Here is a 17,987-nt window from a genome sequence, read left to right on the forward strand (position 1 = left end):
CTGATGATAGGTTTGTGGGAAGGCAGCCCACGTTACTAGAACTTAGATCTCTCTGCTGCAAGTGACAGGAGCATATTGATTGGCAGAGCCAGTCTTCAAAATTCCACCTCCTGTATCTTGACTTACAGTATTGAGACTTATCACCTATCTAATAAGAACAGCTTCTTCTATTGTGCCATCAATGCAAACACCACATTCACACTCACTCACCCTTAATCTATCACAATTTCCTTCGTTTGTGTGATCTGTTACTCTTTCTATGCATATAAAAGTTCTTTGTTGGTGTGTTCAAAGTAAATTCTCTCTGGTAGTGTGAATTTCTCCCTGCTGAGCAGTTGATAGTGTCAGAACAGTTATAGGTACATATCAATAGAAGATGGTTTTCATTGTAAAGGGGATAAAAACAAGGAAACCAACATAGGAATTTCTTTACTCCTTTGTATTCTGTTCTTTTATAAGTGAGACCTGGTATGAAGTGCATATAGTCAGATTCTAGGATGAGTGAGAAGAAAATGACAGGCGGGAAAATACCCCTTACCCCTGGTCAGGAAACAGGAGCTTTCTTCTTCAGAAAATTTCAATTGCTAGAAAAAGACCAGTACAGCATTCAAAGGGCTCTCTCTCCTAGAATGACATGAAATCCAGGAAATACAGCAGACAGGGAGAGTCCCAGGTGAACAGTTTTGCAGCTGACCTGAAGAGTAATCAACCCAGGTTGAAAGAGGGATTCAGAGGGCTCTCAGGGGAGGTCTCTTGGGGAGGTCTCTTGGGGAGAAAATAAATGAAATTATACTCTCATATAATAGTGTATTTGAAAGAAAATGTGAAGACAAAGGCAATTAGAAACCCCAGTAAAAAATAAAAGTTGTATAATAAAAGATATATTACATGTACATTACATGGTTCTGCATTGGCTAATATTTATATAAGCACAATAAAGTGTTGCTATTTACAGCTACTGTTTAACTAAAAAAAATTTTATAACTATATTGAGAAGACAAGGGACGAGTGGTAGAGGATAGGGTCAAAGAGCTAAATTCTCACTTATTAAAGTAGAAAGATAATAATGTGCAAATTTGCCAACTCAAGAAATACTACCCCTAGTATATTACTTAGAGATGCAGAAATAATACTATAAGAAATAGCTAAAAGTTAAAAATAAGTGCCTTTCCTAGCACCCAGATTGTGATCTCCAAATACCATTTTCCACCGGTAACATGAAAAGGAATGAGCGCTGCCTGGAGAAATGGGTGATCCCAGGTCTGGGGCAAGAAATGCACAAGATGAACCTAAGATATCCTATAGTTCCAGAAAGCAAGGAAGCTTTCAAAGACTACTGGAGTCATAGCAAAAACACAGAAGCCATCCTGAAACATTACACTGGACATAGATGGCAAAATCTAAATATCAAAAAGAATAACGACTGTAATGGACTGAATCCTTCAAGTATATAATAATTTATAAATTCATAATGATATTTAAACAATTTAAAACTCAATGGTCATTTTATAAGTTGCTAGTGAGCCAACTGATTATTCTGAAAACTGGTATATAAAAGGAAGATTGAAGCAATAACCTGACTTTTCTGTACAAATGCCATTTCAGAATAACCAACCAGTTAATGAGGGAAATTTCTTCTTTATAGAAATATTTTATCCATAAATGCTAAAATTAGAATATCAACATTTTGCAATCTTCAATAAAATAATGGCTCTAGGCAACAATAATCAAGGGCTGCTAGAAACCTTTAGGTGAAAGGTTGGTGGGAGACTTTATAATGACGGATAAAGCTGACTGCACCCTGAGCCCACTGATCAATCTTATTATCACTAAAAAGGAAACAACCTGACATTATGTGCCTCCTGATGTAATGCAACAGGAAATACATAGCGTCACCTGTGAACTAGTCTGTCAGAAAAAGAAAATAAATTGAAACTGAACTAAACCAAGCCTTTAGATCTAATTACAATTTACAGTAAATTCAGGGGATAGAGAAATATGTTAACATTTTAAATCACATTGCTAGGATGCAATCAGCAAAATCGAGAACATGAAAATTGTGCATGGCAAATGATCCTATTTCTTCAACAAATAAAGAGCATTAAAAGAAGGAAAGTGTCAAAGGACTTGAACAGACATTTCTCCAAAGAAAATATACAAATGGCCAATAAGCACATGAAAAGATGCTCAACATCAGTAGTCATTAGGAAAATGCAAATCAAAACCACAATGAGATACCACTTCACACCCATTAGGACAGCTACTACGAAATTTTTTTAATTTTAAAAACAGAAAATAACAAGTGTCGGTAAACGTGGAAAAGTTAGAACCCTCATACATTGCTGATGGGAATGTAAAAGGTGCAGCCGCTGTGGAAAAAAGGTTGGTGTTTCCTCGAAAAGTTAAACATAAAATTACCATATGATCCAGCAATTCCTCTCTAGGTATATGCCCAAAGGAACTGAAAGTAGAGACTCAGATAATTACACACTAATACTCATAGTAGCATTATTCACAATAGCTAAAATGTGGTAAGAATTCAAATGTCCATCAATAGACGAATGGATAAACAAAATGTGGCATATCTATACAATAGAACATCACTCGGCCATAAAAAGGAATGAAATTCAGACACATGCTCCAATATGGATGAACCTTGAAAATATTATGCTAAGTGAAATAAGCAAGACACAAAAGGATAAATATTGTATGATTCCACTTACATGAGGTACCTAGAATAGGCAAATTCATACAAACAGAAAGTAGAAGAGAGGTTAGCAGGAGCTGGGGGAAGGGAGGAATGGAGAACTACTATTTAATGGATACAGAGTTTCTGTTTGGAATGATGGAAATGTTCCGGAAATAGATAGTGGTGATGGTTACACAACGTTGCGAATGTACTTAATGCCACTGAACTGTACACTTTAAAATGGTTAAAATGGTAAACTTTATGTTATGTATATTTTACCACAATAAAAAAGTTGCAAGTGAAAAAACAGAAAGGATGATAAAAAGAAACTTGAGAGACATATCAACCAAATGCCATGTACGCAATGTGTGAACCTATTTGACTCCTAATTCAAACAGACCAACTTTAAAAAGACAGTTTCTATGAAAGCTAAATATACGCATAACCTATGATCCAGCGATTTCACTTCTGGGTATATACCCACCAAAATAAGCACTTAGGTCCACAAAAAACATGTACAAGAATGCTCAGTGTGTTATCGAAGCTATAAACTATCCAAATGCTCTCAACAGTAGAATGTATAAATTGTAATAAATTCATACAACAGAATATTATATAGTAACTAGAATGAAAGAACTACTGCTTCACACAGCCACGTGGATGAATCTTACAGACCCAACACTGGACAAAATAAGCCAGATATGAAGAACACACGCTGCATGCCTCCATTTATATGAAGGTCAAAAACAGACAAAACGAATACACAGTGATAGAAGTCACAATGGTGATTACTTCTGGGGGGGTTATTGCCTGGAATGGAGCACGAGCAATCATTTGTGGTGAAGCAAGTGTTCTGTATCTTGATCTTGGAGATGGTTACAAGGGAGTATCATACGCAGACATTCTTTGAATGGTGCACTTATGATTTGCACACTTTGCTGTATACACAATACATCTCAATAAAAAAGAAAAAGACATGGGCCTAAAATGAAAAGTAAGCTGCCCCCAACCTCCAATCACTGTCTCTCATGAGAGGACGGGCCACACTGGTGGTAGTGATCATGAGCAGTGGTGGTGGTGGTTGCAGCCAGGGCAGCAGTGGCCATGTTACAAGAAAAAGTAAACTGAAGCTTCTATGGGGACTTTTTTTCCATAACCAAAATACCAAATAAGGCTATGGATGCCTCACAAGGGTAGGAGGCTGGAACTGAGACCTCCCATCCCCTTCCCCCATATAACATCAGGCAAATCAATGGCTATGGTCTCAAGGAACATTAGCTATCTTGGTTGAGGCTCTGGGCTGGAGGGACAAATTCTCCCTTGGGAATTTACAATCACTAGCTTACCTTCACACGGGTTTAGGACGTGATTTTATACTACCTTGTAGTTTAGGAAATTCTATCCTCTGAGAAACTAACATAAAGTTGTCCTGAGTTGGTAAAACAACTAGGTACTATATAGGAGCAAATAAAAATGGACAGGTTCTCAACCAAACGGACATGTGTGATTTAGCTCACAATCCAAAATACTAAAACCATGAAGAAACAAGCCACCCTGATCAAGAGTTGGCAGAAACAGCAAAGAGCAGAATTAGAGCCCCCAATTTCTTCAGATAATGGAATTGTTATAAAATATATTTTAAATGTCTAAATAAAAAATAGAATCAAAAACAAGAGAAAGGAACAAGATTATATAAAAAGACCAGATATATTTGAAAAAAAGAGCAAAAAATAACTTCTAGAAATAGATAAGTAAATCAGGGAAATAGAAAACACAAAGCAAGAGGGTAGAGAGTAGAAGTATATCTAAAATATATTTACAGTTAGAATAAATGTAAATAGATTAAAATTAGCTCTTGAGAAAAAAACAGAGATTTTTCAGAGTAGACTAAAAACAAAATCCAGCCAAATTTTCTTTATAAGAGAAAACTTAAAATAGGAGAACCCAGAAAAGTTGAAAATAACAGAATAGAAAAAGATACGGCCCCGTGGCTTAGCGGTTAAGTGCGTGCGCTCCACTACTGGCAGCCCGGGTTCGGATCCCAGGCACACACCGATGCACCACTTGTCCGGCCATGCTGAGGTGGCATCCCACATATAGCAACTAGAAGGATGTGCAGCTATGACATACAACTGTCTACTGGGGATTTGGAGAGAAAAAGGGAAAAAAAGGAGGAGGATTGGCAATAGATGTCAGCTCAGGGCCAGTCTTCCTCAGCAAAAAGAGGAGGATTGGCATGGATGTTAGCTCAGGGCTGATTTTCCCCATGGAAAAAAAAAAAGAAAAAAAGAAAAAGATTCCCCTGGAAAATAATAACCTAAAAAAGCTGGTGTAACTATATTAATATCAAACAAAATTGACAAAGGATAAAAAGCTTAACCATGATAAAAGGAACAAACAGCCAGGAAGATATAATCATTTTAAACTTGCATGCTCCAAGAACAGGAGGTTAAAATGGGTCATTTAGTGTTGTCTCCATTACAGCCAAGGCCCCAATGCTGAGAACAAATGATGTTAAGATCCTACACATTACAAAGAAGGCAGTCCTTAAAAGGTAGCAGGAGAGGCAACCTCAGCCCATTACCCACCTTGAGGTTATAGAAGGAAAGCTTGATCATTGGTAGAGAGTTGGTAGAAATAAGTGTAGGGAACTTCAAGAGAACTACACAGAGACTTTGACCCTTGTCCTCTAGAGTTTGGGTATGGAGGGGCTGACCCATGCCTACGTAGTCCTGAGGCAAGAGGACTTGCTTAGGGAGTTAGAGGCAACTATAACCCTTAAGGGCAAGAAGAGGGGTCCTGAGAAGAAGAAGCTGAATTTCCATAAAAAGAGGAGCAAAGACGCCTGTTTCCCATGGGCCAGATTGGGCCCCCTGAGATGAAGCCACACCTTGGTTGTCTTGAAAAGGACAAGGTGACCCAAACCAGCACAGTAGGTATAGCTGAAGCACAAGACAGGCAAGAAAGAAAAGAGTTCAGTTCAAGACATAAAGGGAATGCTTTTGAGAGAGATTGTGTTACATGCCAGGCCTCAAAAGTGATTAGACAGGATTCCTACCTTTTTGCGCTTTCGAGCCAATGGAGGATAAATAGGTATTCAAGTAATTTCCATATTTTGTGATGCTGAGGAGGTTAGGTTTTATCCTGTCGGGACTGGATGTCACTGCTATTGAAGGGCTGAAGCTGGGGAGTTGCACCATCAGATTTCGTAGCAATGTGGAGGATGAATATGATGGGGCCAGATATCGAGGCTGAGACCCGTTGGATCACAAGATCAATTGCTAAATTCAAAATGAGCCTAAGGGGCCTGGCCTAAGAAAGGGGTAATAGATATGGAAAAGAAGAGGCAATTCAAGCAAAATCTGAGCAAGAGACAAAACCCGGCTAAGCCTTAAGACTGACTGGATTTAGGAAGTGGGAGTGAGGAGAGAAGTCCAGATGACTCCCAGATTTTTGGGTGAAAGTATGTGGAAGTTACAACCATAAGAATAGATAATATTGCCCTGGGAGCAAGCACAGAGGAAGAAGAGCAGGGAACTCCAGCATGAGGTTGAGGACATTAGTAAGATAATGTCTAGGATATGGCTGCAGGCTTGAGCTGTTGAAGCCTTGTAAATCTTTGGAGCTGAGGATGTCCAAAAAAAGCTAGAATGTCTAAATGCTACTGACACAGATTTCTACTTTTAGATTGTAAACTCACATCTTAGGTTTATGAGCTAGAATTTCTATGATCAGAATATAATACATAAATCATACCTCATTGAGCGTCAACATATCTTCTACATTGGTAGCACCACTTTCAGGCAGGGAAATTAACACGGTTTTGGCTATCTCCTTTAGAACTGTATCAATTTGCATTTCACACAAGTCACTGATCTATCAACAAGGAAAAAATGTGGAAGAAAAGTCTTCTTTCATCCAAAATGTACTTGAGTTATCAATTAATTTAGAGGGCTACATCTGGAAACTTGCATCCTAAGCCAAGCATAATTTGGTGGAAATTTTAGGAGTACATCTGCAAAGAAAGCTTGACATGGAACTAAAGTTTTATTGAGCAGCAACGTGTGCCATAACCTCATCTCTGTTATCTCCTTGAATCCTCATTCCAGCTCATGAATCATTACTATCCCAGTTTTACTGCTAAAGAAACCAAGGCTCAGAGAAGTAAAGTAATCTGGGGAGGAACCATTAACTAGTAAAAGGCAGAGAATCATACCTAGGTTTGTCTGAAGCCCAAGCCTCCGAGTTTTGTCTGTTACACCATGCTGCCACCACAGACAGACTAGCACATCTAAAAAGATATGCATGTTCTATGCAGCAAACGTCAGAAATCAATAGATTGTCTCCAATTATATGACTGCCTCCTCTAATTAACATTAGATGCATTAATATTAATACTTAAGCATGCCATTCTGCCATCTTCCACAGTCTACAATTATCCTATTATCTAAACTACACTGTGGAGTTGAACCATCTTTTATGTGTGTGTGTGTGTGTGTGTGTGTGTGTGTGTATATGTTTGAGGAAGATTATTCCTGAGCTAACGTCTGTTGCCAATCCTCCTCTTTTTGCTGAGGGAGATTGGCCCTGGGCTAACATTCGTGCCCATCTTCCTCTACTTTATATGTGGGATGCCTGCCACAGCACGGCTTGATAAATGGTGCAGAAGTCCACGCCCAGGATCCAAACCCGTCAACCCCAGGCCACTGAAGCGGAGTGCATGGACTTAACCACTATGCTACCAGGCTGCCTCCTACCGTGGAGTTGAACCATCATTTTGACATATTAAAGGCAAGGTAATTCTGAGATAAGAACAAGGCAACCCTAAGCAAAAAGGCCCCAAAGCAGTTAAAGAAATGCAAAGCATTATTTTTTTTAACTTAATGGATGTCCTTTTGGTTAAAAGTCATACCCTTTATCCAGCCTTCATAATCAAACTATTACTTATAGCCTGTGTATTAATGTAGGTAGTTTTTAAAAATTTACTTATCATACCTTCTTTAAAAGTTGATTGAACATATCCAAAACTGAGTCAACTTCCTGAAAGAAGCTTTCTAGTGTTAAAGATGACCATGTTAATATTGTGAGCCCTTGTCTCAACACAGACTCCACCTAGAAAAAGAAAAAACACAACAGTTTCCATTATTAACAGGAGCATCTGCATTTATTTAAAAAAGGCTTTCTTTTATTACCTGGAAATATTATAGGTTATATTTCCGTAATTATATTTCCACTCCATTATACCTAGTAAAGGTGACTTTTTGTTTTTAATCATCTCTGGCTGTCCACAAAGCAATCATGGATTCTTAGAAAGTGCTCATTATTTAGATTTAGCTGTTTTTCAAAGGCAACAAAACTTAGACAAGAAATCATTCTGTAGGAAAAATAGACCTATAAAATTGAACTGGAAAGATAGAGGGTCTAGGCAAGAATAGATGTTTTAAAATCCATAATCTATAGAGCCGGAATCTAATTTTAAACAACAGGGAAATCAATATAAATCTTCAGCATTACCAACCTTTTTCATTTTAGGAGTCATCAGATTGACAAATACAGAAGGCACTTCCTGACATAACTCATCATAATATTGCAGAAGACCCTGTTAAAAGTCAAAATGGCATGTTTTACTTTAATTTATTTTAAAGTAACAGTCATATTTTGATTCATACCAGGAATGTTTCATTATATGTGTTTCCTCATAGTCCTGCCAAGATGGAGGCTGCTCATTTAAATTTATACTAATTTACTGTAAATTACCTGAGCATCTCCTTTAAACAGTGAGTCGATGGAGCTTCCTAGATTTGCATTTTTAATATTTATTATTTAATTGGCTTTCTAGATTTATGCTATTTTAAATAGTTTGGATAATTATCTTTTCATGGTGCCTATCATTATACATTTTTCCCCTTTCTGTTCCTTGTCTTCCAACATATTAAAGCGTACTTATCACTGATGCCACATTTGTTTTCTTGAATCAAAATAAATGTACACATATTCAGAATTAATAAACTTTTCTATTTTCTTTTAGATATTTTTTAGACATGAACCACAATGATCAATTTTTGGCCATTTTTTAATTTATTGCACTATGTGATGGGAGATGTGGATTCAAATTAATTCTTCTCAAATTAATATTAAACTGTTTCAATGTTTACTTAATAGTTTCAAAGTTATTACTTCCTTTCCTCCTTTTCTGTTACTTTTCTGTAGTTGAACTTTTATGTATACTCGACACTTGGCAAAGGACTTTGACTTTCATGATATCATTCACTACTATCTAAAATCCTGTAAAATGTAATGCAAGTGATATTAACTTCAATTTAAAACAGTACTTTGACACTCAATCCTCAATCCTCCAAAGTCAAAACTTGTTGTTAGTACTGTCAGGTCGATTCTGACTCCTAGCGACCCTGTGTATAGCAGAGCAGAACCCTGCCCAGTCTTTTTGCACCATCCTCTCATCTTCTGGTGCTGTTTCAAACAATGCTCTGTTGCTATTCATAGGGTTTTCATGACCAATTTTTTCAGAAGTGGGTGGCCAGATCCTTCTTGCTAGTCTGAAACCTATACAACATGGGCAACCCTGCTGGTAGGTGAAATACTGGTGGGATAGCTTTCAGCATCACAGCAACATACAGCTGCCACAGTATGACAACTGACAGACAGGTGGTGTGGTTCCCTGACTGGAAAATGAAACTGGGCAGTGGTGGTGAGAGCACCAAATCTTAACAACTAGACCACCAGGACTAAAGTCACAACTAGGTACAAAAACTTAGGGCTTTTGAAGCTGAAACCAAAGTTTCCACAATGCCAATGCTCTTCAGAGTTTTTTGTATGTATATAACATTTAAAAACTATTTTGGTAAGAGCTAAAACTACTAAAGTCTTAGAAGAAAGTATATGCATAAATCTTCGTGATCTTGGATTAGGCAAAGATTTCTTAGATATAGCACTAAAAACACAAGGGACAAAAGAAAAACTAGATAAATTGGACTTCATCAAAATTTAAAATGTTCATGCTTCAAAAGACACTATCAAGAAAATGAAAAGACAACCCACAGAGCAAGAGAAAATATTTGCAAATCATATATATGATCAGGGATTTGCATCCAGAATGTACGAAGAATTATTATAACTCAATAATAAAGAGACAAACAACTCAATTTAAAAATGGGCAAAGGGGGCCAGCCTGGTGGTATAGTGGTTAAGTTCGTGCACTCCGCTTCAGCAGCCCAAGGGCTTGTGGGTTCAGATCCTGGGCGTGGACCTACACATCACTCATCAAGCCACGCTGTGGTGGTGTCCCACATACAAAAGAAAGGAAGGTTGACACAGATGTTAGCTCAGGGCCAATCTTTCTCACCAAAAAAAAAAAAAAATGGGCAAAAGATTTGAATAGACACTCCTCCAAAGACCTACGAATGGTCAATATGCACATGAAAAGATGCTCAACATCATTAGCCATGAGAAAAATGCAAATCAAAACAACACTGAAATACCACTTCACATCCAAATTATATTCAAATGAAAAAGACAAATAATAAACAAGTGTTGGCAAGCATGTGGAGAAATTGGAACCCTCATACACTTAATCTATAAAATTATATTAAGAATATTTTTTTAAACTTGCTATTAAGGACCATTGTCCTTATCCAGAAGTCTAACTCTGATTTCTGATAATCTTTTCACTTTCTGCTTTCCAACTCCAATCTTTCCCTTTGTTTGCACATCAGCATTTTAATACTATCAAGAATCAAAAATGGAACAGAATAAATAGCCCAGAAATAAACCCACGCATCTATGGTCAATTAATTTACAAAGGAGCAAGAATATACAAAGGAGCCAAAAATATACAATAGGGAAAAGACAGTCTCTTCAATAAATGGTTTTGGGAAAATGGAATGGCCACATGCAAAAGAATGAAACTGGACCCCTATCTTATGCTATACACAAAAATCAACTCAAAATAGATTAAAGACTTAAATTTAAGACCTAAAACCATAAAACTCCTAGAAGAAAACATAGAGGGTAAGTTCCCTGACATCAGTCTTGGCAATGCTTTTTTGGATTTAACACCAAAAGCACAAGCAACAAGGGGCTGGCCCAGTGGCGCACGCAGTTAAGTGCACGCGCTCCACTGTGGTGGCCCGGGGTTCACCAGTTCAGATCCCCAGGCGCGTACCCAACGCACCACTTGGCAAGCCATGCTGTGGCGGCGTCCCATATAAAGTGGAGGAAGATGGGCACGTATGTTAGCCCAGGGCCAGTCTTCCCCAGCAAAAAAAAAAAAAGAGGAGGATTGGCAGATGTTAGCACAGGGCTGATCTTCCTCACAAAAACAAACAAACAAAAAAAGCACAAGCAACAAAAGCAGAAATAAACAAGTGGGACTACATTAAACTGAAAAGCTTCTGCACAACAGAGGAAACCATCAACAAAATAAAAAGGCAACCTATCAAATGGGAGACAATATTTACAAATCATATGTCTAACAAGTAGTTAATGTCTAAAATACATAGAGAACTCATACAACCCAATAGCAAACAAACAATATGATTAAAACATGAGCAGAGGAACTGAATAGACATTTTTCTGAAGAAGACATACAAATGGCCAATAGGAACATGAAAGGATGCTCAACATCACTAATTATCAGGGAAATGCAAATGAAAACCACAATGAGCTATCACCTCACACCTGTCAGAATGGCTATCACCGAAAAGACAAAAAGTGACAAATGTTGGCGAGGATGTGGTGAAAAGGAAACCCTAGTGCACTGTTGGTGGGAATGTAAATTGGTGTAGCCTCTATGGAAAACAGTATCGAGCCTCCTCAAAAGATTAAAAATAGAACTACCACATCATCCAGCAATCCCACTTTGGGATATATACTCAGAAGAAATGAAATCACAATTTCAAAGAGAGATCTGTACGCCCATGTTCATTGCAGCATTATTCACAATAGCCAAGATATGAAAACAACCTAAGTGTCTGTCAATGGATGAATGGATAAAGAAGATGTGATATATACACACAATGGAATATAATTCAGCCTTGAGAAAGAAGGCCATCCTGCCATTTGCGACAACACGGATAGACTTTGATGGCATTATGCTAAAGTGAAATAAGTCAGATAGAGAAAGAGAAATATTGTATGATCTCACTTATGTGTGGAATCTTAAAAAAGCCAAACTCACAAAAACAGAGAGTAGAAAAGTGGTTGCCAGGGGCTGGGAGGTGGGGGATATAGGAAGAGGTTGGTAAAAGGGTACAAACGTTCATCTATAAGATGAATAAAGTCTGAGAATCTAATGTATAACATGGTGACTGTAGTTGATAACACTGTACTGTATAAATGAAATTTACTAACCGAGTAGAACTTTAATGTTCTCACCAAAATGTATATATAAATATGTGAGGTGATGGATGTGTTAATTAACTAGATGGGAGAGGAGTCCTTTCACAATGTATATGTATATCAAATCATCACAATGTACACTTTAAACATCTTACAATTTCATTTGTCAATTATACCTCACTAAAGCTGAAAAAATAAAAAGAATCTACACAGTAACAAATTTCCCCTCAATGCCACGTCAGCACAGCTGCAGTGATATATTATGCTTTTACAAAAAAAAAACTCCTTCAAAAATAATTAGAAAATATAATCTATCTTACCTGCAAATACAATTTGTCTGCTTTCAATTTACTTTCCAATTTTAGCAATCTCTTTGCCTGTTCCGGTACATCCAGCTTCATTTTTAGCATGCACTTAGTTTCCCGAACAACTTCCAAAATTTTGGGATCAAAATTAACCAGCAACTTCCCTGTTTCTGGATGTCGCACAAAAAGTGTGGCTTGTAAAGCTACAAATAAATGATTGTTGACATTACTTATTCTGGATTTCTTTTCTGCTTCCAGCTCTGTTTACATGCCTGTTCTCCTCATTGGACTACTGACTTTTTAAGAGCAGAACAGTATTTTTGGATACGCCAGGTGCTAAGGCACAGCGTCTGGCAAACGGTCAGTGCTCAAAACTTAGATAAATGAATGCGGAGTGTCTGCAAAGCCATAAATCAGATCCAGAGAGATAAAAATGGACCAAGAGTGGATAGCCTTTGTGCTGTGAACTGCAATACTTTTCTGAATGAGTCTAAGAGAGCTGTATTACAAGATTAGTTTATTTTTATGAATTGTGATTTAACCCCTGGGAGAGAGCTGGAAAATGCGCACAAGTACAAAATATGACACACCTCATAGATTTCAAACCTTTTTCTATGCCTAACCCTCAAACTAGCTTTTTTAAGGAGGTTTATTTGAATTAAATCTCCATCCTGAATTTCTGATAACTAGGCTCAATATCAGTAAGAAATATTTATTAAACACCATTGAGCGTGAACTCCTAGAATGTAGAAGATTTTTTTACACTACATCTGAACTACTACATGAACATCATTCATATAAATAGGCATTTTCAGATACACTTTTTATTATGAATTGAGATACATAATCCCAAACAGTTTGTGCTGATTATTTGTTATCCTAACATGAGTTATTTCTAAAGTCATAATAATAACACACTTATAGACCAGTATGTGCTAGCTTGACTTACATCTTCTATCAACAAACACTACTAACATGAGAATTTCACATGTATCTTCCAAGCCTCACATTACTTCACAGAATGTGGTTGCATCGAATTTCTAGTAAAATAAAATAGTCTGTGTATCCCTTTGAAGTTAGTTGACTTTCAGTCACCAGATAAAATTAGTCTCAATATGGTTCTTAATGATGCTGGTTTCATGAAGATTTCAACCAAAAAATTTACCCAATTCATTTGGAATCTTTTTAAAATTTGGCTAGAAATTATTTATTCTCCCAAGTAAATTCCAAAAAACCTTTGAACATTCGTTTAATAAAATCTGTCATCCTTGAGGCTGTACTGAGTGCTCTTGAAAGGACAGAGTGGTCAGCCACACCACGAAGAATAATGACAGGCAGGAAGTCTGGTCCAGGACTCAGTGAACATTTCATTCTAGGTGAATCATCATCAGAGAAACTTTACAGAGCAACCAACTGAAAGAGGCCAATACTAGGTCCCCAATTATTATTCCAAGTTTCCATATAGTTAAATATAGTCACATCAATACAACTGCAAGAAGTCTTCCAGAGCATTTCCACTAGACCGTGTTCAGATGAAAGGCAAATTTGAATCCTGGTTCTCCTACTTCCTAGCTGTGTGATCTTGGGCAAGTCATTTAACCTCTCAGTACCTCGGTTTCCTCATCTGTAAATGAGGATAATAATAGTTCCTTGTAGGGTTGCCCTGATGATTAAAGGAAGTTGTGTACTTGAAGTGCTTAGACAAAGCCTGGCATATGGTAAGCACTATGTAAATGTTAGCTATGACTGCTATTTAAAGGATATAAAGATGAAAGCACATAGAGAGTACCCTGGGAATATGTAGCGCAGATAAGACAGATCTATAAAGCAATAAGTGTCATGAGAAAGAACTACAGATAAAGGGTATGGAGGACTCTGTAGGAGGAAGACATTATTACCTGCCAGGAAGAATAAGGAAGAGCTTTATGGAACAGGTGACTGTTGAACTTGTTTTTGAATATGTGCAGATAAGAGGAAAAATCAGTAGGACAAAAAAAAAAAGTAGAAAAGTGCACAGCATTATAGAAGCAAAATAGTTCATGCTCCAGATATCAGCTGTAAAAATTCTCTTTTGCCCTTTTCCATAATGTGAGTTTTAACCTTCTCTGATGCTCCTTTGAGAGTGTTGCTCCATTAGCAGGCTTTCATTAGGATCCACTGGGTCCTGCCATACACATTACCCAGAAACAGCTGGCCTGATAGAAGTGGCCTATTAAAGACTTAACTAAGGTGCCATTTGGGGAAGACACCCTGCAGGGTTGGGGCGCTGTCCTCCAGGATGCAGTACATCATCAATGGCCTGTAAATAGTGCTGTGTCCCCATATGAGTCTAGAACCAAGAGGCAGAAGTAGGAGTAATCCCTCTCACCATCAATCCCAGTGACCAACCACAGAATTCATGCTTCCTGTGCCAGCAATTCTGTGTTCTGCTGATCCTGGCATGGGAGGGAGAAACCTTTCTACCAGGAAACACAGTCAGAGTTCCACCAAGGTTACAGATAAGAGCTTCAGGTTAAGATGGAACCAAGTAGAAACCTGAACGGACCAACAATTGAGCCTACACAATAACAACAACATCCCAGATAATGCCAGCATGGATGGATGACGGCTTAGAACCATCCATCCCCACCTCACACTTAACTCTGCCCAACACCTTGGCACCTCTCAGAAGTGCTTAGACACAGTCCTAATACTCTTAATTTGCTGGATCTTAAAATTGAAATTAAATTCAGCTATAGAAAAAAAAAAGAAAGAAAGCAAGTGAGGGAAGAAGTAAGGAGGGAGGAGAGGGAGGGGAAGGAGGGAGGGAGGGAGGATGGAAGACAGGCAAACTGCAATTCTTTCTCCCCTGATTGGGACTGAGATTTGAATCTATAACATGATAAAACCAAGTAGGAAAACTTTCCTAAATCTATGGGGAAATATCTATAAAGAGTTTTTTTAATTTACTTTTAAATACTGTTTTTCAGAGGAAAGTCATAATCTAAGTATATCATGGCAATTTTTGTTTATAAAATCAGAATATTATTAACAACGGTAAAAAAATAAATAATTGCATCATCTCCAAATCTAAATTTTTAACCATCACAAGATTATATAAAAGGAATGTAAAAAATTCTCCAGAACCATGAACCCATTCAAAATCACTTAACATGCCGTCTGTCGCATAATTGCACAGTCTTATACACACCGTACTGCAACTGAGAGATGTCTCTGACCCATGCCGTGTGATAGACCACCTCGAATTCCACCAGAACATAGGAAATTTTGTTATACTGACGAATGACAGCTTTACCTTCCACACTGGACAAAATTTCTGAGTTTTTCTGTTTTTTAAGGGAAAAAGAAAGATTTGTGTTTAAAAGACTGCTGATTGTTTTCATATCTAAACCACAAAGCTGTTTATATTTAAAATGACATCAAATAATTATGCTACCAATTTAGATTTTGCCTCGGAGTAAAACAGAGATGAGAAAGGCTGTACAAGCTAGAGATGGAAGTACGGAAACATTATCAGCATTATCAGCAGAAGCGGAAAATTAGAAAAGGAAATAAAGGATTTAAAAGAGAATTCTCTAGCCCTCAGCCAGCCCCAGGCATTGAGAGTCTCAACCTTCAATTCTCTATTCCCTCCCCACTTATCTGGACAAGATAAAATGGATTGAATTTCCTTGAACTGTGAACATCAGGGCACATTCCTAAATTCCAGCAGTAAAAAAATGTAACTGTATATCAAGAACAAAAACCAAATTTCTTTATGTAAAAATGGAAAGTTCTATATTTGGAGCCACATATATCAAAACCAGGGCAATCTCTGCTCTGCCACTGCAGAGTTCATCAGCAATCGATCCCCATCCTGGCCTCTTTTCCAGGACCAGGGTGACAATTTTCTTTTTTTTTAATATTGGGAACAATAAAATAAATGATAGCAGCCAAACAGAAACAATGAAAATGTAATATTTAATAATGCTTAAATAATAAAATTACTTGCAAGACTATTGTTTGATAGTTATTTTGTTTTGTATTTAGGCATAAGACTCAACACCAAGCAAACCAACTCTGCTTTGCTACTCTGTCTCTTTAAAAAACAAAACAAAGAGAAGACAAACTGGCAATTTCAGAATGCCAACAGAGCCTAAGAGTATCCTGGTGTTTGCCAGAAATCTAACAATCTTAGGGACACAGAGAATGAATGTATTCTACTATCCTCTGCTCTAGGTCTCCGTTCTCCATGCAGGAACATACTCCCTGAGTGTATCTTCACCTTCATTAATATATATCAGTGACCCATCTGTCCACATAGAGAAGTGAGCTTCAGCACTAGGCCTGTACTTTGTTTTCAAAACAATCATTTTTTAAAAGCCTTTATAAAGTGCCCTGTATTATTAAAGTCATAAAATTATCACCCCTAAGAGATAACTGTAATTAAATGGGCTTATCTACCAAACATGAAAGAACTGGCTTAGCCTCTCTCAAGCATATTTATGAACTAAACTTTCTTCACCCAGTAAAAGAATTAGCTCTAACTACTTTAATGGACACAGATATTATAGGATAAAATATAATTCTTGTATTAAAAACCATCATAATCTACACACTGTAAATTTAGCTAGTGGCTTACAAAGAAATAGTTGATGGGCTCACTTATCCGGCGGTAGAGCTGCCTCACCCAAAGTATTTTTCCTGCTATCGGGGGCATGTTGCGAGCAAGAGGGGGGTCATCTTTTTGAGAATGATAAAGCTGCAATTAAAGATCTGGTATTAATGTCTGAAATTCAATACAATGGAAAAGGCAAAAAATATACAGTTACATTTGCATTGATGTTTTACTGTTATTCACATTTTACACACAGGGGGTAGTCAATAAATATGTAAATGCACTTCAGAGATGATAATCTGAGGCTCAGAAACTATGATGTTTACAATATATGACATGTAATTATCTCTTAACCCTTATTTCCCATTACATGTATATTTTTTTCTACCTTTTATCCCAAATTTAAAGGAGGTATTCAAAAGAAGAAGCAACTAGCTCCGTTATTTCTGTCAAAATATTCTCCACAGCCCATATTTCTGTACACAAAAACATTAACTTAAATGGGCTTTCCTATACACATATAAATTCTACTTGAAAAGACAGTTCTTAAGAGCAAAGGAGTGTAAATCTGGCTGTCCAGCGACGCACTGTCCGCGCCTTCCCACATAAAGCAGAGCGTCACAGCTGCTGAGCAGTGAAAGGATAGCTCTGAAACGCTTGCCACAGATAACAACGGCAGATACTTTCAGAGTATTTCTCTTTTTGTACTAAAGTACCATTCTATTTACAAACATGATACTTGCCTTCTTAGTAGCTTCAAGTTCAGCCACGTAACACTGAAGAATTCGCTCAACTGTGTGGTTTATTTCTATTTGAAGACAGGGCATATTCAGCTTCTGGAATCTAAAAGTAATTGAAGTTGAATAATTAAAAAGTAAATGAGAAACATACTTAAGAATTGCTGCAGTCCTAAAAATCCATTCATTCATTTGACAAATATTCATACCAGGCCTCACGCCATGTCCTAGGATACAATGATGAACAAGACAGGTGTGGTTCCAGCCCTCCTAGAGCCTACAGTTATCTCATGGAGAAGGTA

At 37.3% G+C, this 17,987-nt stretch overlaps 1 protein-coding gene across 2 annotated transcripts in view; it reads right to left on the reverse strand.

Annotated features, from left to right (window-relative positions):
• Positions 1 to 17,987, reverse strand: part of DNAH8 (dynein axonemal heavy chain 8) — a 295,649-nt gene that overhangs the window by 236,739 nt on the left and 40,923 nt on the right. For both annotated transcript variants that reach the window (XM_058554442.1, XM_058554441.1), the window contains exons 12-18: positions 17,692 to 17,791; positions 16,973 to 17,092; positions 15,542 to 15,677; positions 12,367 to 12,554; positions 8,208 to 8,288; positions 7,685 to 7,801; positions 6,446 to 6,565 (exon numbers count right to left, since the gene is read on the reverse strand). In XM_058554442.1, coding sequence (XP_058410425.1) covers positions 6,446 to 6,565; positions 7,685 to 7,801; positions 8,208 to 8,288; positions 12,367 to 12,554; positions 15,542 to 15,677; positions 16,973 to 17,092; positions 17,692 to 17,791 — 862 coding nt within the window. The remainder of the gene's footprint in view (positions 1 to 6,445; positions 6,566 to 7,684; positions 7,802 to 8,207; positions 8,289 to 12,366; positions 12,555 to 15,541; positions 15,678 to 16,972; positions 17,093 to 17,691; positions 17,792 to 17,987) is intronic.

Source organism: Diceros bicornis, chromosome 14, assembly GCF_020826845.1.
Source record: "Diceros bicornis minor isolate mBicDic1 chromosome 14, mDicBic1.mat.cur, whole genome shotgun sequence".
NCBI classification, from domain to species: Eukaryota; Metazoa; Chordata; class Mammalia; order Perissodactyla; family Rhinocerotidae; genus Diceros; species Diceros bicornis.